Source organism: Telopea speciosissima, chromosome 2 (assembly GCF_018873765.1).
Source record: "Telopea speciosissima isolate NSW1024214 ecotype Mountain lineage chromosome 2, Tspe_v1, whole genome shotgun sequence".
NCBI lineage: Eukaryota > Viridiplantae > Streptophyta > Magnoliopsida > Proteales > Proteaceae > Telopea > Telopea speciosissima.
This window is the reverse complement of record NC_057917.1, coordinates 42,328,664-42,354,143: the sequence shown is the minus strand read 5'-3', so window position 1 is coordinate 42,354,143 and position 25,480 is coordinate 42,328,664. Positions and strand designations below refer to the sequence as shown.

Sequence of the window (25,480 nt, the reverse complement as noted above, 5' to 3'; positions counted from 1 at the left end):
GTCTGCTGTGCTAACAAAGTGCAACGAGTGGGACTGATGTAAAGCTCCAACAGTACCAGTGTAGGAGGAAGAAAGGCCAGCCCAACCAGGCATCTAATTAGTCCCATTGGTTTAAGTTATAACAAGCCCGGCCAATCCCCTGTTCTGTCGATCGGTTTAAGTTGTGTGCAAGCCCATATTCTGGTTATGACTTAAGCTCATAATAAGCACATAATATGTCCCCTACTGTGGCCATCGGTCTACTACATTGGTGGAGATTCTTTACTGCTTTTGTGGGCCCCATATTGCTTCCTTGCTTGGAGATATCTATTAAGTAGTTACTATTATTATAGTTTCTATGCTTGTAATAGCTTTAGTTGCTAAGTCATTAGCAACCTAGGGGTTTCTGTTTTGATGTTATTTCTTTCCTTTTTGGTTATAGCAACTAGATCTTTTAGGAAGTTGCTATTTGGTGAAGTTGTATGCTACTTGGTTGCTAAATCTTACCATTTTTGTACTACAAGCTTTCAATTTTATAAATACAAGAGTAGGGAGACCATCCCCACGATTTTGGCTGATAGATTTTCTTGTGTTCTCCTGTGGTGAACCAGCAGCAATCCTAAATAGTGAATTCTAGGTTGGGTAGTGGTGAAACTCCCATAGGCTTTGGTGGTGTGAAATTCATAACCCGTACAATTCCTTCCTTCTTTCTTCTTCTTCTTCTTCCTTTATTACTTTATTTTCCCTGTTCATATCCCTTGCTGTCCTGGGAGATTTTTACTGCCATTAGGACTGCTGTTTGAAGACTGAAGATGCACATCAGCCCTCCATACTACTGCTAAGGAAGTCTTCTATATTGGTTCAACCTTTGCTGTCGGATCTACTCAGTTACAGCAGCTACAGTTCTGATTATCCTTTTGTTTTGTTTTCCAATAGGTGCTGCTGTATCAGTACCTTCAACCCTTTGTTTAGGTTCAAATTTGATGAGTATATTTCTTCCTACCATACCTTCCATCGACCTGAGTTTGGAGTTCATTGAGGTTGCTGATTTGAAGTTATTCAAACTACTCTTACTTACTATTTTGGTCATTATCATAGTTTCTATTTTTTGTCCACCCTTGTTAGTCCCTGTCTAACCATTGGATTTGCTTGATATTTTAGACACTACTACATAAGGAATAGATCAGCATACGACTAGCTTTTAAGCCCCATTGGCTGGCAGGTTATTGAGTTATTGCCTCTTCTCTATTCTTGCCATTTGTTTCCTAAGCCTAAGATACTGTGATTCTGTCCTGCGGTTGTTATTGTTTTTTAATTCTTACTTGATTTCTCCAGAACTTATCAGGAACCCCTTTTTAAAAGGTTTCACACTCTCACCAAAATCTGACCATTTTGATTAGAATCTTCAACCTCTCTTTCGGGAGAATGAGAAAGTGTGGGAAAAGCACTATTCCTGAGACTATCACTTTCTCAAACAACTGGACCACAAAAACAGTGAGGGAAAATGGTATAAGGTGAAGTTTTCAGTCTCCCACATTCTCTGGAGAACCAAACACAGGCTATAAATGATTTAAAGTTTGATGTGGATTGTCATCCACTCCCTTTTTGTTCTTTTCAATTGGTGCTTCTATTGAATCAGATTCAATTGCTTTTCTGCTACTAATCTTAACTGGCTGATTGATTTGGACCTGGACTGAGTCATAGATGTAAATCAGCATTGCATCACTTGAGATCACTTATTTAGTACTTGAAATTTTGCAGTATTGTTCAATTCAACAAATTGTAGTTTAGTATTTCTATGTGCATAAAATTCAAATGGTAGGCAATTTCTCTCTTTTAATTTTTTTTCCAGTCATTTTTTTTTTTTTGGATCATCTTGTCTTTTTCTGTTTTTAGTTTAAGTTCTGAAAAGCTTAGTGGAGATAACCACGGTTGCTTCCAATTCCATAGATCCAATTTATATTCATGACTGAATACTTTGGGTGAGAGGTGAATCCTTAATGTTTTGTTGTCACTGACAAGGGAAGAAGTGGGTTCTCTGTTAGCTAAGCCCAAAAATACTCTTTCACAAAATGATCTACAACTGTGGAAAGATGAAGATGATGCAGAACAGTCTACAAACATAAAATAAACCATACTGTATCCAAACATTATCTTAAAATACTATTTTAAGCATGAGATCTTGCTTGAGGAGGCAAAGAACCATGCATCTTAAAATATGCAATTGCTAATTGAGTCACAAACCCTTTTTATTAGAGTTTTGGCTCCATGATTTCCTTATCTGTACTGTGATTATGGGAGCATAGAACCCTGTCAACTTTGCAATCTCTTGCGACCAAAGCATGCTCTATGATGTGCTTTTGGAAGAATGGTCATATTCTAACATTGGTCGAACATGGCCACAATTGCAAACTTTGAACCCTGATAGGCACAACTGTATGTTGTATAGATCCTGTTTCTGCTCACTAATTAGCTGGTCTCTGATCTTCTCTAAACAGTTTCCTCATGGAACTGAGAAAAAAAATATATTGCTAAGCCTGTGCTTAACCACACCACTGCCATATGATTGGTTGCTTTTATGTACTTCTGATGTAAAAGCACATAATTTAGAACAAACAAATGAAAATTGCGGCATTTATGTGTTACTTATTTGGTTAACAAACTTATATGCTGTGCAAGGAGGTATGTATACCTACCAGCTAAGACTTGAGTTGACTGATTTTTAAACATCCTAAAGAACGGTGCAAAGTTTTGTCATCTCTGATGTAATTAATGATTAAAGTCGTTAAACTTCTTTAGGTTACCTGGAAAACACTTTCACATTGTAGACCTTGCTACTATCAAAATTCATCCATACGTGTAGTTGTGCCTTTCTGCTAGTGGTCTCTTATTTTAGTGTCTGGGCATGATAATCCTGCCACTCAACTCAACTCAACTCAACTAAGCCTATGTGAACTATTTGGGTCAGCTACATGAATTTTGTTGGGTTTTAATTAATTTTTTTTGGTGTATGTTGTGGCCTGCTTGCTTAGTTAGTAAATTAATGTAATATTGTAATCGACAATCAAAACAGTACCAAAATACAATATCTTTTCTCAGAGAATAAATTCAGGTTAGGGAGAAAACACTGAATAAAATCAGATGGATAAATGGGGCTAATAATTAAATCGAGTTCAGTAAAATAGGACAGAATACTTGCTGAAAATCCCAACTCAATCCAAGGGCTGGATCTGAAAATATGAGTCAGTCCTACTAGCACTAGGACAAGGGTATTTCAGTAATTTCACAGATCAGAATTGAACTCAGAGAATAGAAATATATCAAGCAATCAATTCTGAATTCAGGACATAAATCTCAGCAAGATCAGGTCAAGAAAATGAGGATTCGAGATGGTTTCTGTTGCACAGAATATCAATTTTAAGAACAAAAGGGCAGAATAGGAAACCTTAAATAATTCCAGATCAGAAGGTCAGAATTGCACCAAACTGGAATCGAGTTTCTAATTAGGGTTGATGAACAATGGATCAAAAGATGAAAATGTTTTAATGGCTGGATTCTTCTAATCAGAATTCATGCAAAAAAAGCCTTGTATAGTTGTATATGATCTTCTAGAAGCAAATATTCTAGTTGCAGGAAAATAGAAGAATACTTACTTGTTAATGGATGAAGAAGATGATGGAATAATAAGAACAGAAAATAAATGCCCGGGTTTCACACCGCAAGGTGGTTCGATTGGATCAAACACCAACCTACCTTGATCGCACACAAGGGGTTCCTTGATCAAACACAAGGGATCTTCAATGGAGAAGAAGCATGCAAAGTTGCTGATTTTATTAACCAAAATTGGTGTACAAAGCTTGCCCCCCTTACAAACTTATTTAAAAGACTAAAAAATAGACTCAAACACTGAAAAGGAAGGCCTAACCCAATCCTTAACTAATAGGGGTACCTAAATTGACTAGAAAAGTGAAATAATAAAGGAAACAGACTCAAAACAGGACTGGACTTATAAAATCCTAATACAGCTCAACTAAAACACTTAATAACAATTACTTGCAATTTAAATTGAACCACTTAGAATCGGTTCAATTGAACTAAACCAAAACAACTAAAAAATAAACAAACTGAGTCTTAATAAAAGCAAATCTATGCAGCCTTAATACCTGATGAACCCAAATTCACACCAACCATTCAGAGGTCGCCACGTGTCCCGGCCCAAGGAAGGGGGCCAAAACAGAGCCAGTGAAGGACCAACTGCAGGCGCCGACCACCAACTCCCATGGGCGCGAACCCCCTTGGGTGTGCCACCCTTGGGCGCCAACCCCCTTGGGGGGTGGACCTCCCTTTGGGCGCCAACCCCCTTGGGGCGTGGACCTCCCTTTGGGCGCCAACCCCCTTGGGGCGTGGACCTCCCTCGGGCTGCCAACCCCCTTAGGCGACAACTCCTTTAGGCGCGGTCTCCCTCGACCACGGCGATCACCACCATCAACAAGACAGACTACATCACAAAGGACTCTAGGCCACTGCCTATCAGTCACGTAGGCAGAAAGGACTCATGTACCAGGAACCTCATCTACCACGTAGATAGGTCTATCCATCAAGAATACCAAGTCCACCATGACACTACGTCTCTCAGGGAGACGATTACCAAGTCTATCGTGACACCACGTTTCACGGGAAGACAACCAGTCAAGGATGAGCCTTGCTACTCAGGGACTCTATCACCTACGAAGGACACTCTACATCAACTGGGACTCTCCACACCGCCATGCTCTACTATAAAAGGGAAGGTAATCTACCCCCTCAACCTATCTTGAATTCTACTATTCATCTGTTTGCTCAGAGAGATCTAACTTAGGCATCGGAGAGTCCTAGGTCTGAACCACACCGGTTCTCCTTTGTCACCCTTGGTCCTTTTGCACGTGACGGCACTCGAGGGACCGCTGAACAATTTCTTGACGCAACAGATTGGCGCCGTCTGTGGGAATGACGCTAGCCATACTATCTACTAGCTTGTTTCCATAACTGTTCAATCATGGCACCGCGGGGTAAGAAGACTGCTCCCTCCACCAACAATGCCCTAAGGAACGGATCACCTCCTCTAGAGAGCTCTCGTCGCAGAGCCAATGACCATGACCATGTCTATGTCTCTCTGGAGAGGGAGATCCCAAACGACGATCAAGTTGTGGTAGTCGAACCCAACAACGAAGTGGTGGTGGAGGTAGGCAACTATGGGTCAGATCAATGACCTACAGCGACAGATCCTCGACGACCAACAACTCTTCTGCGACTACCTGAGGCAGCGTGCAACATCACACCGTCGCAGGGCGAATCCTCGACAGGAGCCGAGCCTCAGGAGGTCACCTCCCAGGGGTGACAGATCAGAGAGGCATACCAGGCGGCGGGGAGAGCCTTCCCCACCTAGGGGAAGAACGGTGGACCTTCCAGCACGGTCAGACCAGGGGAGAATACCATCACACCGATCCGTGGTACCTAACCCTGAAGGGTCCATTTGGAGGTCAGTGTTCCAAGGTCGACTAGGAGGAAGTTATGTACCAGAGCAAAGCCGGACTTACCGAGAAGAAAGCCCCTCACGATCACGCCAGGGTTCATCGCGATATGACCAGTCACCATCCTGCCAATACTCAAGGCGGGAGGGGACTTAGAGGAGAGTACGTGAACGAGGTTGCAGTGAACGTCTTGCCAGGCGTGAGGGACCAACACGGGATGAAGAGCTAGACAAGGGACTCCGAGAGTTGGACGAGAAACTGGAAGGGTTGAAGAAGCAGACCAAGGGTGAGACACACTCGATCCCTGGACAACACCCATTCTCAGAAGAGATCATGTCCGCCTCACTTCCATCCAGGTTCAGGTTACCCACCTTTGAACTCTACAGTGGTACCACCGACCCTAATGACCACATCAACTATTTCAATGGTATGATGACACTATATGGTGGATCGGACGTGGTATCCTTTTGGGCATTCCCTGCATCCCTCAAGGGTGCAGCGACCTCATGGTATTCCAGACTACGACCACGTTCGATTGGGTTGTTTGCAGAGCTATGCGAACAATTTGTTACCCGCTTCCAGAGCAGCGTCAAGCAGAAGAAGACCACGGTCAATCTACTGAACGTGATACAGAACCCTGGGGAGTCCCTCAGGGAGTATGTCAGCAGGTTCACCAAGGAGTCTTTAGAAGTTCGAGACTTAGACGACCAGACCCAGCATGCAACCTTGGCTGGGGGCATCAGAGACCTGGAGCTAATCAAGGACCTAGCACGTCATGAGACCAGGACCATGAAAGAGCTCCTGGAACGATGTAACGAGTTCGCCAACATGGCTGAGGTACTGCAGGCTAGGAAGAAGGTGATCAAGGCCAAATCACAAGATAACAAGAGGGCAGCACTAGATGACCGTAAAGAGAGTAAGAGATCGAGGACTGAACGTCGACAAGAGAAGGGCGATCGCCCATTAGGAAGAAGTGACCGTCGCCCAGAGAGGAGTGAGAGCAAGCAGTCCAGAGTTCACACCGCTGAACACCACCAGGTCCCAAATCCTTATGCAGATCCAGCTTCATGACCTAATCCGATGGCCACGACCCATGCTGGCAGGACCTGAAAAGCGTAATCCCAACAAGTACTCTCTTCCACAAAGAGAACGGGCATGATACAGAAGAATGCTATCAACTGAAGAGAGAGATAGAAAACCTTGTAAGGGCGGGAAGCTTGAACAAGTACGTGAAGGGGAGACGTGATGGCCGTTCGGGCCAAGGAGACAGAGGTCGTGATCGAGAAAGAGAAGAACCAAGAAGAGAAGAAAGGAGGGTGGACCGAGATAGAGAGAGAGACCGCACTGACGAAAGAAGAGATGTGCCGGAACCCAGCAGCACCAAGGGAGCCCCCATCCTCACCATACTTGGAGGATCGGGGCAAGAGTTAACCAGGAAGGCCAAAGCCCATGCTAGGTTCGTGGGAGTAGTAGAGAAGCCAGGCAAGATGGCAAAGACCGAGACGGTGATCTCCTTCTCGGATGAGGACTTGGAAGGTGTGAGCTTTCCACATGAGGATGCCCTGATTGTACAAGTGGAGATAGCCAACCGACCAGTACATAGGGTGCTGATAGATATAGGGCATCCGTGGATGTGCTCTCACTGGAAGCCTACCGCAAGTTTGGATTCGGAAACGATCAACTCAAGCCAGAGCCAACCTACCTCCATAGATTCTCGGGTGCCACAGCCTCCATTAGAGGCACCATAGAGTTACCTGTCACCTTTGGTGAGCACCCTCAATAGGTGACCATCATGGTAAACTTTATGGTCGTCAGGTCCATGGTCTCGTTCAATGGCCTCTTAGGACGACCATCTCTGATAACCCTTAGAGGTGTCGTGTCTCCACTCCACCTAAAGATGAAGTTCCCTACTGACAACGGAGTGGGTGAAGTCCAAGGCGATCAGAAGAAGGCCAGAGAATGCTATGCCACCTTTGTGAAAAAGAACAATGGCAACACACGAGGGATGACACTGTGCATGGAGAACCTGGTCAGCGATCAAAGAGATGAACTAACAGAAAGGAGAGGAAGGCTGGTAGAGGACCTCGTCCCCTGGCCACTCAGCAAGGATGACCCTTCCAAGGTCGTACAGGTTGGCTCATTATTGAGCGATGAACAGAAAGAAGAACTGGGGTACCTCCTCCAGACTAACATGGATGTCTTCGCATGGTCAACTGCAGATATGCCAGGCATACTCAGATCCATAGCAGAGCACAGATTGCATGTAGACCCTACCAGGAAGCCCGTCCAGTAAAAGAGGTGGAATTTTGCCCTCGACCGACAGGCAGTTATCAAAGAAGAGGTCAAAAAGTTGAGCCGAGCAGGGTTCATCAAGGAGGAGAAGTTCCCTACCTGGCTTGCGAACGTGGTCATGGTACCCAAGCCTAATGGGAAGTGGAGAATGTGCGTCGACTACACCGACTTGAACAAGGCATGCCCAAAAGACGAGTACCCACTACCCAGGATTGATCTGCTGATCGACGCCACCGCCGGACATGAGATGTTGAGTTTCATGGACGCTTACTCTGGTTACAACCAGATCCTCATGCATGAGGATGATGAGTCTTACACCGATTTCCGAACAGACAAGGAAAACTACTATTACCGCGTCATGTCGTTTGGATTGAAGAATGCAGACCTACCAGAGGATGTCAACAAGATGTTCGAAGGACAGATTGGGCGCAACATGGAAGTGTACGTGGATGATATGCTCGTGAAGAGCGTCCAAGCCCATCAACACCTGACCGACTTAGAAGAAGTGTTTGCCGTGCTGAGAAGGAACCAGATGAAGCTAAACCCTGCGAAGTGTGCCTTCCGGGTGACGTCAGGGAAATTCCTAGGGTTCATGATCTCAGTACGGGGAATAGAAGCCAACCCATCCAAGATCAAGGCCATCTAAGAGATGGTACCACCTCGGACGGTCAGAGAAGTGCAGAGGCTAAATGGAAGAATTGCCGCCCTTTCGAGGTTCGTGTCACGCTTGGGAGACAAGTGCCTACCATTCTTCAAGACGTTGAAGAACCTCTGAAGTCCTAAAGATTTTGCATGGACAGAGGAGTGCCAAAAGGCGTTTGAAGAGTTGAAGGTATACGTCGAGAATCCACCATTGCTTGGGCATCCAGAACCCAACGAAGAGCTGCAGATCTACTTGGCAGCGACCCTCGTCGCGGGGAGCGCCGTGCTACTAAAAGAAGAGGGTAAGATACAGAGACCCATTTATTATGTTAGCCATGTCTTAATTGATGCAGAGACTAGGTACATAAGGATTGGGAAGGTAGCATCTGTACGCTGCTTGCTTTGCGTCGCCGGGGGGGGGCGGGGGGGGGGCGGGGGGCCCCCTCCCCCCCCCCCCCCCCCCCCCCCCCCCCCCCCCTCCTCCCCTCTCCCCCCCCCCTCCCCCCCCCCCCGTCTCCCCTTCCCTCTCTCTCTCTCTTTTTCTCCCCCCCCCCCCCTCCTCTCCCCTTTTTCTTTCTCTTCTTCTTTTCCTGTCTTTTTTTTTTTTTTTTTTTTTCTTCCGGCGTAATCGCGACTAGGAAGCTCGAGACCTTACTTCCAAGCCCATACCATCACAGTCCTCACCAACCTACCATTGAAGAAGGTCTTGCACAAGCCGGGGCGTCTCCTGGACGATTGATTGCCTGGGCGGTCGGCGAACTGAGTGAACACGACATCAGGTTCCAACCTAGGATGGCCATTAAAGGCCAAGCCCTGGTGAACTTCGTCGCCGAATGCACCCTACCTAAGACCGAGTTAGAAGCAGAGGAACCAGAGGAACATGATCGACGATCGTGGGAGATGTTCGTGGATGGTTCGAGTAACGCCACAGGAAGCGGAGCTGGTTTCATACTCACCAGTTCCGAAGGATTTCGAATCCAGTATGCTCTCCGGTTCACCTTCCCAGCATCCAATAATGAAGCAGAGTACGAGGCATTACTCGCTGGACTCCGAGTGGCCAAGGCCATTCAAGTCACATACCTATCCATTCGGAGTGACTCCCAGCTTGTAGTGAACCAGGTGAACGGAGAGTATGAAGCGAAGGTTGATCGAATAGCGTCATACCTACCACGTGCTCGAGAGTTGATTGGAGAGCTCGCGAAGTTCGAGATGGTTCGGGTTCCCAGGATCGAGAATGCCACTGCCGACGCACTGTCTAGGCTAGCCAATGATAAACTCAAAAACCTGGCCAATGCAGTGTACGTGGAAATATTGTATGAACCAACATACCAGGAGAAGCAAGTCAATGATATTGAGGGAGGGCCTAGCTGAATAGACCCCTATACTCAACTACTTACAGAATGACGTCTTACTAGAAGACAAGGTCGAAGTAAGGAAGATAAGGATGAGAGCTGCAAAGTACACCGTCCTAGATGGAGTACTGTACAAGAGGGGGGCCACAGCACCATTGCTTTGGTGCCTAGGACCCAAGAGAGCCTAGTATACCCTGGCAGAGGTACACGAAGGGATCTGCGGAAGCCACATGGGAGGAAGAGCTCTAGCCTATAAAATCCTCCGACAGGGACTCTACTTGCCAAGAATGCAAGAGGAAGCAATACAGTACGTTAAGGCTTGCGAGCAATGTCAATTGTTCGCACCAGTACCCCATCTACCCGCCACCAAACTGACATCGATCCTCAACCCCATTCGCTTTGCCATGTGGGGGGTGGACATCTTAGGCGACTTCACAGCAGCATCAGGTAACCGCAAGTACTTGGTGGTCGCCATAAACTACTTCACCAAGTGGGTAGAAGCTAAACCATTGGCCAAGATCACAGAGAATGAAATGGAGAAGTTCGTCCGTGATGACATCATCTACAGGTTCGGTGTGCCAAAAATCATAGTCTCCGACAATGGGAAGCAGTTCAACAACCCCAAGTGCAGAGCCTTCTGTCAGAGTTACAATATTGACTACCGGTCTGTATTAGTAGCCTATCCATAGGCCAATGGTCAGGTAGAGGTGACGAACAGAACGTTGCTAGATGGAATAAAGAAAAGGCTAGAAGGAGCCAAAGGGAAATGGGTCAAGGAACTACTGAGCGTTCTGTGGGCATACCGTACCACAGTAAGGACACCCACGGGAGAAAGCCCATTCCGCCTAGCATATGGCACAGAAGCATTGGCACCAGTAGAGGTCCTCGCCATGTCCCATAGAGTACTGCACTTCAATGAAAGAACCTACACAGATGGACTGCGAGCAAACCTAGACTTCCTGGATGAGGTACGTGAGAAGGCACTACTGAAGAACGTGGCCTACCAACAGCGAACAGCCAAGTACTACAACACCAAATTGCGAGAACGCTTATTCCACCAGGGAGACCTAGTCCTAAGGAGGGCCAGTGCATCACAGCCAAGGAAGGAAGGGAAGCTATTGGCAAGCTGGGAAGAGCCTTACATAGTTTCCAAGCAGATACGTCCAGGGACATACCACCGGAAAACTCCGGGGCAAGAAGGTAGACCGTACTGGAACTCGAACACCAAGAGATTCTATCAAGAGAAGTAACAACAAATCGCCCAAGACGCTAATAGCGCAAGAGTGGTAGTGGTAATAGTGAGTAGTAGTGCTTGATAGATGGCATTACGCTTCAAGGATAGTTTGAAACTCAGAACACCTGAAGAGATACTATCAGTAGAAGTAACAGCAGCAACATCGCCAGCAATAGCAGTAGTAGTAGTGGTAACAGTAGTAGTAGCAGTAGCAGTGGATGGCATTACAGTTTCAAGGATAATTTGAAAATTTTTATTGAAGTAAAGAGTTGGTTTCGGGAATACTCGTCTTCTACTACTCAATCGAATCACTGCTACCACACCAAGGCCCGTTGGCCACCAAGGTCCGTTGACCACTAAGGCCCGTTGGCCACCAAGGTCCGTTGATCACCAAGGCGTAATGCCACTAAGGCCCGTTGGCCACTAAGGTCCGTTGACCACCAAGGCTTAATGCCACCAAGGTCCGTTGACCACCAAGGCGTAATGCCACTAAGGTCCATTGACCACCAAGGTGCAATGCCACCAAGGCCCGTTGGCCACCAAGGTCCGTTGACCACCAAGGCCCGTTGGCCACCAAGGACCGTTGACCACCAAGGCCCACTGGCCATTAAGGTCCGTAGACCACCAAGGCCCGTTGGCCACCAAGGTCCACAGATTGCCAAAACGTAACACCACCAAGGACTATAGACCACCTAGGGTCGCAAAAGTAAGAGAACCATCGAAACAACAAGGATCATATGCATGCCATATCAACATCACAGAAGGTAAAAAGTTAAGTATATACAAGCCAAAAAGAGATCACAATCCAAAGTTCAAGATTCAAAAAATTCAACATCAACATCTACAAACTCATGGAGCATCTGACGGAGGAGCGACATCCGACCCAGCAGGGGACATCATATCGGCCTCGGCTGGACGAGCAACACTCTCCTCTGGCAAGCCCACACCCTCCTTCGTCGCCACAACACCGTCCTCAGGAGAAACGCAAACCACAACAGCAGTCGCAAGTAACAGCGTAGTACCCTCCTGGAACCTCGAGAAATCATAATCAGGGGTCTTCTCCATAACACGGACCTCCAAGTCTCGGATGCCGGCATCATATATCTCCTGGTTGTACTTATAAAAGTACGCAGTGATCTCAGGAGACTGCTCGCTCCCCGGCCTCAGACACCTCAACCTCGTGACTCTGCCTCAAGGCACGAAGCTCCTCCTCCAAGGGACGAACTCTAGATGAGCTCTGAGCCTCCGCTGCAGTCGTAACCCTGAGCTCCTCAGCCATACGCCTCTCACGAGCAACAGCCTCCTCCCGTGCGGCCTTGTGCCCCTGAAGCTCCTTCTCTAGGCCCTGCAGCTTGCGGTTCAGCTGGATCTCCCGAAAAGCATGACCCTCTAGGCAGAGCACCGCCTCTGTGACACGATGCTGGACCTGCAACCAACACAGCCGCTAAGAAACATCCCTAGTACAAGAAAAGCAACAACACAAAAAGCAAAGGATCGAGAAGCATGACTCACAGAAGCCATGTCCTGGTAGAGGGTCTGTGTCAAGAATGCGTTAAACCCCTATATGACTGAACGCTCGCCGGGAAGCCTTCCCATATCCAACCACTCCCGGCACATACCACGGTTGGTTAGCGTCGCTCCCTCCTGAAGATCCTAAGGTAACACCAAAGGGGAGGAGGTTGGCGGATCAGCAGTTACGCCACCAGAAGAAGAGACCACCCCTTTGCCTCTGGAGGGGGGGTGGAGCAGAAGATCCAGGAGAAGCAGCGGTAGGAGATGACCGCGGAAGGATAACACTCTACCCCGTCCTCACTGAATTAGGGGGATCAGGACCCCCCTTCCTCTTGGTCCCGACGACCACGGGAGGAGAAGTAGGAACTGGGGGAACCACACTGGAAGAACCATCCCCAGGGGGAGCCGACTGAGTACCCCTCTTTCGCAGGTTAGAGCGGAAGACACTGAGATCCGATCGTATGTCCACTACACAACGACATCCAACCAAGAGCACAAGACAAGTCAGACAGTGGGTACATAGAAGAAAAATACAGATGTAACCATCAAAGAAACCAAAGATCTTACCAGGACACAACTTCCAAAGACATAGGAAGGCCTCGGAATCCAATTGGCGGACGTCGAACGAATCGCATCCCTGACATCGCTGGAGGGAGTCGCGCTCAAAGTCGCTCAACTCAAGAGAGCGATTCACCCCTTGATATCAATGGCCTCCCAAGTAGACCGCAGCGTACATCGAGGGACCGTGGCAAAAAAGAAGCGGTCCCTCCAGTACTTCACCGAGCTAGTGATCCCCACAAGAGGATCGAGTGTGGTAAGAGACCCCCTAGGGAGACGACGGGCGAAGTGGTAGCACCCACCTTCCCCCTTCTTCAAAACATAGAAGTACGAGAACAGGGGAACGGTAGCAGTACGCCCCATCCGGGAGAAGAACACGTAGAAACCCAGGATGACACGCCAAGAGTTGGGCAACACCTGCCCAGGGGTAAGACGCCAATGCTTCAACTCCAGCTCCACGAAACAAGACACAGGGAAGCGAAGACCATGGGTGAAGAAAATACGGTAGAGGTAGACCTCATCCGCTTGATGTGAAAAAGCACGATCCTGGGGACCGGGGACGCAAAGCACGACCTCAAAGGGTATATGGAACTCCCAGTGAAGAGATGCCAAGTCCGAGGAAGTCAGGATGCTAAGGATGTGAGCCAACTTACTCCTAGGATCATCGACAGAGGTAGAAGCCCTGGAGACCCTACGACCCCTACTAGGGGTGGGATCTCCAGAAACCTCCTCCCCATCACTAGCAACAGGGGAAGGCAACGAGGAAGAGGTGTCCGCAGGGGAAGACGACCTCGAAGAAGACTCCTCAGAAGACCCAACCACGACCATAGTCGGATCAGAGTCGTTAGACGATGACATGGAAAGACAATGAAGCAGGCTAACTACTTACTAAGAACGACGGTCTCCCAAAGCCAAGCAACCAACGCGAGGAGAGGGATGCCAACCTGCAACCACTAATGCAAAACCAATCAGAAAAAAAAAAAAAAGAAAAGGGGAAGGGAAGAGAAAATGAAGACAACAAATACCAGACACCGCCCAAGGCGTGGTCAGGGGCGCCGATCGAGTACGGGCGCGGCTCGAGCACAGTAAACATGCACAGACCATGGACTGGTACAGGCGTGGATCGAGCACTATGTATGGGCGCTGACGGTACAGGTACGGGCGGGCATCGATCGAAGAGGGCAGGGGCGTAGACCCCTAGATGGGCGCGGACGCGAGGGGGCGCCGATCGAAGCAGGCGTGGACCGCGAGTAGGCGTCGATTGAATCAGGCGTGGACCCCGAGTCGGGAGCGGATCGCCGGAGGGGTGCCGATTGAAGCAGGGGCGCGGATCCCAGTCGGGCGCGGATCGCCGGAGGGGCACTGATTGAAGTAGCAGGCGCAGACCCAAGACGGGCGCGAACCGCGAATGGATGTTGATCAAGCTACAGGCGTGGATCTGGGCAAGCGTCGATCGAACTAGGCGTGGGCCGGACGCGTCGATATTGAACGACAGCCGAGCGTGGACCGGGGCGGGCTAAACACAGGCACCAAAATGTGAGCACAAGGCAAAGGCCAAGCACTAAGCCATGCATGCCGCAAAGCAAGCCAAGTCCGAAGGCAAGGCTAATAGCCAAGAGAAATCAAACAAGCAAGTAGAGCACACCACTCTCCATTGTAACCCAAGAACAAACACATAGGGGGCACAATGAATAGTGACCAAGCTCAAAGACCAAGCAAAAGTGGAAGAGGCAAAAAACAAAGAAGTGGAAAAGTAAGAGAGAGAGGAAGAAGGATGAAAAGCAAAAAGTGAAAGGGAAGAATGAGACAAGAGCATATATCTACAAAAAGAAGGGAAAGAGACAAAAAAGATGGAAGGGGAGAGGTTGTGCTCACCAAATAATTTGCAGACATACCCTCCAAGGAAAGATCATTGGTGAGAACCCCCTAATTGGCACAGAAATTCAGAAGATACTCTCTTGAGCACTCCGTTCCAAGAGAGTGGGGGGCAAATGATGAACCCAAATTCACACCAACCATTCAGAGGTCGCCACGTGTCCCGGCCCAAGGAAGGGGGCCAAGACAGAGCCAGTGAAGGACCAACCGCAGGCGCTGACCACCAACTCCCACGGGCGCGAACCCCCTTCGGTGCGCCACCCTTGGGCACCAACCCCATCGGGCACGGCCACCCTTGGGCGCCAACCCCCTTGGGGCGTGGACCTCCCGCGGGGCGCCAACCCCCTTGGGCGACAACTCCTTTGGGCGCAGTCTCCCTCGACCACGGCGATCACCACCATCAACAAGACAGACTACATCACAAAGGACTCTAGGCCACCGCCTATCAGTCACGTAGCCAGAACGGACTCATGTACCAGGAACCTCATCTACCACGTAGATAGGTCTATCCATCAAGAATACCAAGTCCACCAGGACACTACGTCTCTCAGGGAGACGATTACCAAGTCTATTGTGACACCACGTTTCACGGGAAGACAACCAGTCAAGGATGAGCCCTGCTACTCAGGGACTCTATCACCTACGAAGGACACTCTACATCAACTGGGACTCTCCACACCGCCATGCTCTACTATAAAAGGGAAGGTAATCTACCCCCTCAACCCATCTTGAATTCTACTATTCATCTGTTTGCTTAGAGAGATCTAACTTAGGCATCGGAGAGTCCTAGGCTGAAACCACACCGGTTCTCCTTTGTCACCCTTGGTCCTTTTGTAGGTGACGACACTTGAGGGACTGCTGAAAGATTTCTTGACGCAACAATACCCATAGTTTAGGCCTATTAAAATGGCCTATTACTTTGAAAACCCATTGTGACTAAGAGTCACGGGTTCGAGTCTGGAAACAGCCTCTCTGCGAAAGCCAGGGGTAAGGCTGAGTACATTATGACCCTCCCCAGACCCCGTAGTGGTGGGAGCCTCGTGTACTGGGTATGCCCTTTTATTACATTGAAAATCCCATGGATCAAAAGGCCCAACACAACACATATATAACCCAACCCAAGGTGGGCAAGGCCTATTTCCATTAAAATAAGCCTTATTAGGTGATCTAACTGCATCATAAATACTGGTTGAAATGCATGCTGTATAGCCTGTCTAAACAACATTTATCTTCAAGGATGTGTAGCTAGTATGCTTTATGAATTATAGAACAGGCCTCTCCGGTGTAAACAACTAATTGTTTACCCACTAAATGTTTTGTAGGTAGCCACATCTTTGTAGTTTTCTGAAATTTTGGCCGGAGACTGCTATCTTGGAAAATTGTCCCTTGACGTATTTGATCATTTGTGGTGTGCAATTACTAAAATTTTATTATTGGATTATTATCCTTCTGCAGTTTCAAAGTTTTAATTATCTTTTCATCCTAGAACCTGTTGTATGCTTTATTATTCCAGTGAATGCTTAGCCCTGTCTACTTTTGGGAGACTCTTTAGTAGACATTTTGTTCCGACTGAAAATTGATTTGTGCTGAGTCTAATGTGTTATTTCCCCCTTTTATTATTGCAGCGATTTGCTCCTGCTGCCGCAGAGCTTCATGGTGTGCTTTATGCAGTTGGTGGATATGATGGTAAAGATTACTTGAAGTAAGATATCGCACTGCTTTCATTTCTCCCGGTTTGGTTAAAATTTATGGAAGTCTGCATTCCTTTCTCAAGGTTAGTTAGAACTTATTATTATGAACAATCTTGCACTGGTGTCAGCATGGTGGGAGCAAAAGCAAACTTGCACTGGTGTCAGTGTGGTGGTTGCAAACAAAGAAATTCTAAGTAATGATCTGTTGGTGTGTTTGTCGGTGGTGGTTGCCTTGGAAGGCTGTTCTTTTCAATAAATTTGAGTCTAATTCAAAAGTAGGCGATGTTGCATAGGGGGTGAAAAAAAAGGGAAACCACTAATAAAGGCAGTTGACTGATTAAGGTCTCAAGCATGAGTTTTATAAGCCGTACTCACCATCTATTATATTGGTTGAAAGCCATTTGTCAACTATGAAGTTTTCAAACATGATAATCTTACTGATAGAAACTCCATTTATCCATGCTGAGTTTGAAGCATGGCATGAAAAAGTAGGCTGAGTTTTGATCTTTACTTTCATGTCCCTCATAGGAAAAGGGGAAATATCATTATTTGCTCTCTCTGCTTCTTCTCTTTATGGGTTATAAACAAAATGAGATTCTAGGGATAAAAAAACCCTTCTATTCCCGATTGCAGTTTAAGTTATAAAATAGGGAAGAGATTGAATTTGTTTATATTTGTAGGTTTCTGAAAGCATAATGCTAGATCAAGCATCATCAGAAGAAAGAAGTATGAAGATGTCACCTTAGAGTTATGGTAATCGGGAAAAAAAATCTCCTCCCTTGTTTGTTCTACCGAACCTTACTCAGCAAGTGCTAGCAAACTTTCCATAGAATCTGAGTAACATATTTTCTGAGAAAAAAAAAAGATTTAAGTTTAGTAAGTTGACCATTTCAAGAATATTTTAGAGAAGAATGTATATTGTTTAGTGGGATGATTGGAAGAATAAGCGACGTTCTACACTAGGGCCCGGGTGTAGTGAAAAGTGAGCAAGGGTTAGCTAGGCCATCCCCTCTAAGGTGACGTGCTGCATCGGTGCCCCGATACGGTGGCAAGTAGGCAAGGGTTCTCGTACCGTGGACGAGTGCAGGTAAAGAAGCTAGTCCAAAAGCATAGGATTAGATTAGCATCTTGGAACATTGGATCTTTAACAGGTAAGAGTCAGAATTGATAGATGTTATGAGGAGAAGGATTAACATAGCCTATATTCAAGAAACTAGATGGATGGGTAAAAAAGCTAAGGAGGTGGATGACTTTAAACTTTGATATATGTGGGATAAAAGTAATAGAAGTGGAGTGGGCATAGTAGTGGATAAAGATTTAAAGAATGATGTGGTGGATGTTAAAAGATTCGGAGATAGGGTTATATCCATCAATCATGTGCTAGAGAAAGAGGTCAATAATTAGCGCTTACATACAATGTAGATTAGTGGTCATGGATATGTGCTTCACTACACAGAATCGTAAGAAAGGTGAGCTTATTTGTCCTAGGATGAGGTGGTGGAAATGAAATACATTGAAATCATTAACTAATGAAGTGGTCAAACAAGGAAAGTGGGACTTTTAGGGAGACATTAATACGATGTGGAATGAGATGACTACTTGTATTAAGAAGGTCGTTAAAGATGTCCTAAGCGAATCGAAAGGAAAACGCCATTCCTCTAGAGAGACTTGGTAGTTGGATGATGAGGTTCAAACAATCATTAAGACTAAGAAAACTAGTTTTAAGACATGGTAAGGGACTAAGGATGTAGAGGATCTACAAAGGTATAAATTTACCAAAAATGAAGCTAAGAAGATTGTGGGAAAATCAAGGGCGAAGAAATGAAGATCTTTATAACAACCTGAGCACAAAGGAAGGGGAAAAGCTATTTATAAGATAGCTAAAGTGAGGGAAAGGAAGAGTAGAGATCTCGACCATGTTAGATGTATTAAAAGTGAAGATGGCAGAGCATAGTCGGCAAGGCGGTGGAGGGGTGCCTAAGCGCTTAGCACAAGGCGGTGTTATTTTTTATTTCCCCTCTTTTCTAACTTTATTTAGTATGCTACAATATGTACCTTATATCATCAAAAATCAACATTAAGCCCCATCAAGTCATAAAAAGTCAATATTAAGCAACATCAAGTCATAAAAAATCAATTTTAAGTCACATTAAGTAATAAAAAATCAATATTAAGCCACATAAAGTCATAAAAAATCAGCATAGAATTAGAAGACAACAAAACTGAAGAAGCAAGCTATTGGAAGTTTGAAACAATCAAAACATACATTTGGTTTATACTGTTCTTAGAAAATATGATCTTATCAATAAGTAATTAAACTGCTCTTGATTTAGAGAAATGTTCTTGTTCTCTAAGAAGTTTGATTGATCAAATGATTTTTATTTTTACGTGAGACTTTTTGTATTAGGTAGAACACAAAACTAGCTTTCCAACAAATCCAAGATTGTTTAAATCTGATTTATATTGAAGGAGTTATGTTCTTGTCAAACCTTATTTGGTGTGAGAATGCTGCCAAAATCGCTCTGAATGAAAATATTTTTTTTAAATATCAAAACAAATGAATATTTTACCGCACTTTGGGTTTTTAGCAATGTTTTACCATATTAAAATTTATGGAATTTTTAGATTTGAGAAAAAACTCAGCATTAGAAAGTTGAATATTTCACCTACCGCCAAAAATCCAGTTTTTTGTTCTTGAACTGGAAGGTTGAATTTTTATCCTTCTGGAATTTCGTTTTGTTAACTATTTATATTGGATTCAAATAGGGGGATGTTTGCTTATTTAGGAATAATATCTTAAGTAAATGAAATACAAATCATTTACTTAAATGATATTTGGCATAAATAAGTGCCAGACCCTGGTCCGACATCAATTAAACCAGTGCAAGGCGCCCTGCACTATGGCGGCAGTCGCCTAGGCCCCTAGAGATCCGCCTAGGCAATGCCTTGACAACTATGTGGTAAAGTATTAATAATGGATGAGTACATTAAGAAGAGATGAGAAGGTTATTTCTGCAACCTTTGAGTAATAGTGTTTCGGAAGACTGCATTATCCATCAAGACACCACACCTCGTAGACATATATGAAGAATTAGGGTGTTTGAAGTAAAAGGGTCTTTAAAGAAGATGAAACTATGCAAGGCACAAGGCCCAGATGGATCCCAATAGAAGTGTGGAAGAGCTTAGAAATCTGCGGTTTATCTTGGCCAACCAAGCTGTTTAAAAAGATTATGAGTGCAAGGAAAATGCCAGATGAATGGAGGAGAAGGATCGTAGTTCCGCTTTACAAAAATAAAGGTGATATGTAGAACTACAATAACTATAGAGGCATAAAACTAATAAGTCATACTATAAAATTATAAGAGAAGGTTATTGAAACCCACCGGAGACAAGAAACTACTATTACGGAGAACCGATTTGGTTTTATGCCAGGAAGATCCACGACGGAAGCTATTTACCTAATTAGGAGACTTGTGGAAAGATTTAGAGATTGCAAGAAGGATTTCCAAATCCTTCTGCAACGATAAGGTTGCTCCATTGTGACCAAGTAGTCATGGGTTCAAGTCTTGAAACAACCTCTCTATGAGGGCAGGGGTAAGGCTGTGTACATTATGACCCTCCCCAAGGCTATGGCAACGGCCATAGTTGGGTGCTCTGCTTTAGTGTGATTGACGAAGGCTAGGCTAGGTTTGGTAATACCCAAAACAAATGAAAAGAGATCGGGGTCGATAGTTGGCAAGGAACTTGATCCCCCCCCCCTAACATAAGGGGCAGCTGTGGTCGATTCAGGGAATGGAGGGGCCCTTTTATCCTAGCCATAAACGATGGATACTAGGCACTGTGCGTATCGACCTGTGCAGTGCTGTAGCTAACGCGTTAAGTATCCCGCCTGGGGAGTACTTTCGCAAGAATGAAACTCAAAGGAATTGACGGGGGCCCGCACAAGCGGTGGAGCATGTGGTTTAATTCAATGCAAAGCGAAGAACCTTACCAGGGACCCCGCAATGGCGGGAGCCTCGTGCACTGGGTACTCCCTGTTTTAAGAAGGATCTCTATGCGATCTTTATTGACTTAGAAAAAACTTACGACAGAATCCCTTGAGAGTTAATCTGGCAAGTACTAGAGAAGAGAAGTGTTTCAAGTAAATATGTGGACATAATTAAAGTTTCTTTTTTTTTTTGGATGAATAATTAAAGATATTTATGATGGTGAGGTGACAAGTGTAAGAATTGTGGGGGGTCCAAGGTAGTGAATTCCCCATTACAATTGGGTTACATCAAGGATCAGCTTTAAGCCCTTATTTGTATGCGCTTATCATGGATGATTTAACCAGAGACATTCAAGATGAGGTTCCTTGGTGTATGCTTTTTGCTAATGATATTGTTTTGGTGGATGAGACAAAAGCAGGGATTAACGCCAAGTTAGAGTTATGGAGATCAACCTTGGAATCAAAGGTTTCAAGATAAGTAGTACGAAGACGGAGTATATGGTGTGTAACTTTGGTTACACTTAAACGGATAATGAGGTGGTGAAAATTGATGAGAGGGAGATTCCGCGAAGTGATTATTTTAGGTATCTTGGCTCAATCATAAATAAAGAAGGTGATATATAGGATGATGTTTCACAAAGAATTAAAATAGGATGGATGAAGCGGAGATGTGCATCTAAAGTGTTGTGTGATCCTATTGATCACACTTTTACTGAAAATTAGAAAAATGCACAGTTTTTTTGTATGAGAACTATTTCCTACAATTAAGATTTCCAGTAGCTGCTTGTTTGAAGTTGAAAAGGAGAGTTAATCTGTAAGTGTAAAGCCCATTGAAGATATAATACAATAAAATATGTGTGGTGCAGGAATTTGCAGTAGAATGTAGTTATTTACATTAAAATGTGTCCTGATTTCTATCATGGAAGGGCTTCTGTTATTCTTTCATGCCCATGTAAGCATAGTTGTCAAGGTGTCGCCTAGACGTCCAGATGCCCTTTTTTGGAAGGTCGCCTATAGGGTTGCCTAGTCCCTTGACAACTATGCATGTAAATTTTTGTGGATGCAGTGGTTTGTAAGGGTATTCGAAGTGTCATGTAAAAGTTATTCTGTGATAGTATGTTGAAAGAGAAGTGATTAAATCTTTCTGGTGATACTTGTGGGATTAATGTACTGCAAACAATGAATTCAAGGTGGCTTAAGACTTTCATATGGGATTCAGTGTGTTGATTTGTCTGTGGCAGTCAAATCCGACTATTCCTGGAGGTGGCTTCTCCTGTTAAGACTATTCAATTAAAGAGGACTTAGTTCGGGTCTATAGGACCAGAGGCTGGAAAATTTATTCTCCCTGTCTGAGAAGGGTTGGATCCATCATTGGAGTCATCACACCAATGGTTCCCTGCTTAATGAACCTTTAGTGTGAGTTACAGGCACCCTTTCTGACTGATTAGATATGGGCACAATTTATCATGATACACAAATCTAGTTAGCATCTCTTGACAAGTGCCCCTGGTTGCTATAAGATAGTACAAAGGGGAAAGGTTCATTATATGGCAGGCCATCTGATGGAACTTGCTGTGCAATTTGATAGACAGACAACCAACACATTCTCCAATCTATTCGTCTGTTAGAACTGCCACATCGTCCCTCCTCTGGTTTGAGGTTGAAAACACTAGGGAAAGTTTTTCCACCAGATGGTGAGTCTTACGGTTGAGATGGGTCCTGAAATTTTACATGTAGACAATCCAAGGTTTTTGCTCTCTATCCAAAGGGTGAATTGGCTATATCATCCCGGCTATATCCCTTACACATGGCAGAATCATGCACCGGTCAAGAGACACAATCTAGTTTTGCTTGTCAGGAGAAACTTCTGCTATTAGATATTTATGATCTGGTTTCATCATACCTACAAGATTTCTTGCCTGGTATGAACAAATGATAGTTGTTAACCCAGTCCCAAATAAGCGGCGCCCCTGGGGTGGGGGGAGGGGTTGTTGGGGATATATTCCTGTACGCCTTATCTTGTTTTCCTCACTTGGGTAACTTTAATTCTCTTATTAGATATTAGATATAAGAAATAGCCTTACAAGAAGGAAAGGTCCTACAATGAAGTAGGTCCCTAAAATGTATTACATGAAGTTTTAACTAAATTTAATGATAACAATAAAAGGGTATGGGAAATCATGACCTCAGTTGATGTTTACACTTTCATGTGAAAAGGCACTTCCCATTTAGTGTTAAAGAAGAGAATGTGGAAAAATGTTAAGCAACTAAACAATCAGTTTCTTTTACCAGTAGCCTTGATTTCAAATGATAAATATATCCATACTTCCTCTCAAATGTTGACTGGTTCTTCTCTCTCCTATTGCAGAACTGCCGAAAGATTTGATCCCAGAGAAGTTTCCTGGACAAGGCTTCCTAGCATGAACGAAAGGAGAGGGTGTCATTCTTTGGCCATTTTGGATGATAAATTGTGAGTTTTTTCCTCCCATTTTTGGTATCATTTTGCTTTGATACTCCACTCCCTGTTTCATTTTTTGGTACATTTTGCATGGATCCCCACTCCACATGCAAGGTGATGCGCCGACTCTGTATTGTTGGGAATGATGTCAATCACACGCAGTTTGGCCCACCATCACAAAGATAACCTTTCTTTTTGTTCCCACTGTTTCAAAACAAACTAAGTTAGTACTATTTTTCTATAAAATATTTATCTGTCTTTTTTTTTTTTAGTTCAACAAAGTTATGATTGGTATAGTGAATGAATTATTCAAGAAATGTGTGGGAGGGGCCAGCTGCAAACCCTACCTGTGCTTGATTTTTTAAGGATCAGGTACTTTACAGTGAAGAAGGTTATACTATGAAAATTTATTGTGCAGGTATGCATTGGGTGGCTATGATGGGACTGAAATGGTTTCCAGTGTGGAGATATTTGATCCCCGAATGGATTCATGGATGACTGGCGATCCTATGCACCAACCTAGGGGATATTCTGCTGCAGCAGTCATTGGAAAGTCATTATATGTTATTGGAGGGGTGCACCATGGGGAGAATATCTTAAACACAGTATGTATTACTTTTGACTTTTTACCCCTTGTTTCTTGTGAAGTCCTTTGAAACTCAAGTGCCAGTGAAATCCCATGCTTAATCCTTGTGTGTAATACTCTGATAGGTTGAGCGTTACACCGTGGGCAACGGTTGGGAGGTGACCAACTTGAAAGGCATTGGCAAAAGATGCTTTTTCTCTGCCGTTGTTCTGAGGTAAGGGGGGTACAATATGAGTTTTTTTGGGGGATTTTTGGATACAGCACCCTTTCAAGCGCATTGGTCTTTGTGCATAGTTAGAAATGAAGACAAGACATGAACATCTACAGGAGTCTGTGACTGGGTTGTTCTAGGTATCTCTAATGCCAGGAATGCAAGAAGGGTATCATCATGGATGGTCCCTAATGGTGATCAGTTGATAACGAGATTAGCCTTAGTAAGTGCAGAAAGATTATCACCAATTGACAATGAGTTACAAATGAAGATTTCTTGTAGAGAAGGTTGAAAGGACGAACATACCGAAGTTGTGATCTTTGGTGAGGAATGACTAAGGATGGTATCAAGTATCAATACAAATAGGGTGTATTGAGATTGTCCATGTTGATACGATATAGATATAAAACTGATACATTACAAAAAATATTTACAGAATCGATACACGATATGTAGGATGTCAAAACCTCACTTTTTGAAAAGCAAAAAGCTTCTTACTCTAAAAAGAGCAATCCAGTGCGCGGGGCTCCCGCCACTGTTGGGTTTGGGAGGGGCAAATGTATGCAGCCTTACCTGTGCTTTGCAGGAGGCTGCTTCAAAAAACCTCACTTGTTGAAAGGAAAAAAGTTTTTTACACTAATTGCATTAGATCTTATCAAAGTGACGAGTTGAACTATGTGGGAATATTGATTTTTATTTATTATTAGGGAAAGAGAACACTAACTGGTCGTTTGGCCAGTGTGGCTTCTGCACCTAGATACAGTACCGCCCTGCCCTCATGGAAAGGTGGATATCTTGCCTAGGTTGATGAATGTGCATGTTTCCATTGGTCAACGTGCACATGTAGGCTCTAGAGACCCAAGCAGTATTCTCTTGTCATTATTATTAGGCCAAAGATTTCACACTGCTGTGCAAGCATGCATGGTCATGTCCCCTCTCACAAAAAGTAAGAAAAATCATAAACCCCCCACCCATATTTAATGCTTCGAAAGTCCCACCCTCTCACATGCATGACTTAAATAACCGTGTATGAAAACTTCCCCCTTATTATTATTATTATTATGTTGGTTGAATCTTTATTTTGCCACGTATCACATCTATGTTTTTTGAAAATAATTGTAGACAGATGTTTGGGGGTTTGTGGTTGGGATTTGGGAATGCTAATAAATCCATATGGTAAATGATTGTCTTTGGGGACATGACCAATCTAAACCATAGACTACCTTCATAATGATTGGAATAAGGATATAGATGGCTACTTTTTTTTTCGACAGAAAATATTGTAATGGAATTGGTTAAAAGCGAAAGGAAATCACACTGGTCTAACAAGAGGCACTTTCCTATAGTATAATGTAAAATGTTGGAAAATATATTCCATTTCCAAAATTCATAATGCTTTTTTGGCTTTATTTGCTTCCAAGTAAAAAACTGTATAAAAGGGAAATGTTTACCTTTTGCACTAATTTTACCTACGAATTATTCGTTTACGTGGCTTTTACAAAGAAATAAACGAAGCCTTCATAGAAGAATAGAATTTATCTTTCTCTACAATAACATAGATTGGCATACCAATCTTCCTTATGTTTACACGC

The 25,480-nt window shown here is 44.5% G+C and overlaps 1 protein-coding gene across 3 annotated transcripts in view; it reads left to right on the top strand.

Moving 5' to 3' along the window:
- LOC122651958 (kelch repeat-containing protein kel-10) overlaps nucleotides 1–24,024 on the top strand; it is a 65,634-nt gene extending 41,610 nt beyond the window's left edge. For 2 of the 3 annotated variants that reach the window (XM_043845550.1, XM_043845549.1), the window contains exons 8-11: nucleotides 16,580–16,656; nucleotides 23,002–23,103; nucleotides 23,510–23,696; nucleotides 23,803–24,024. In XM_043845550.1, coding sequence (XP_043701485.1) covers nucleotides 16,580–16,656; nucleotides 23,002–23,103; nucleotides 23,510–23,696; nucleotides 23,803–23,895 — 459 coding nt within the window. In that variant the 3' untranslated portion in view covers nucleotides 23,896–24,024. Of the gene's footprint in view, nucleotides 1–784; nucleotides 868–16,579; nucleotides 16,657–23,001; nucleotides 23,104–23,509; nucleotides 23,697–23,802 lie in introns of those variants that run through there. The other variant, XM_043845551.1, reaches the window with a different exon arrangement.
- Nucleotides 24,025–25,480: the final 1,456 nt, after the last annotated feature.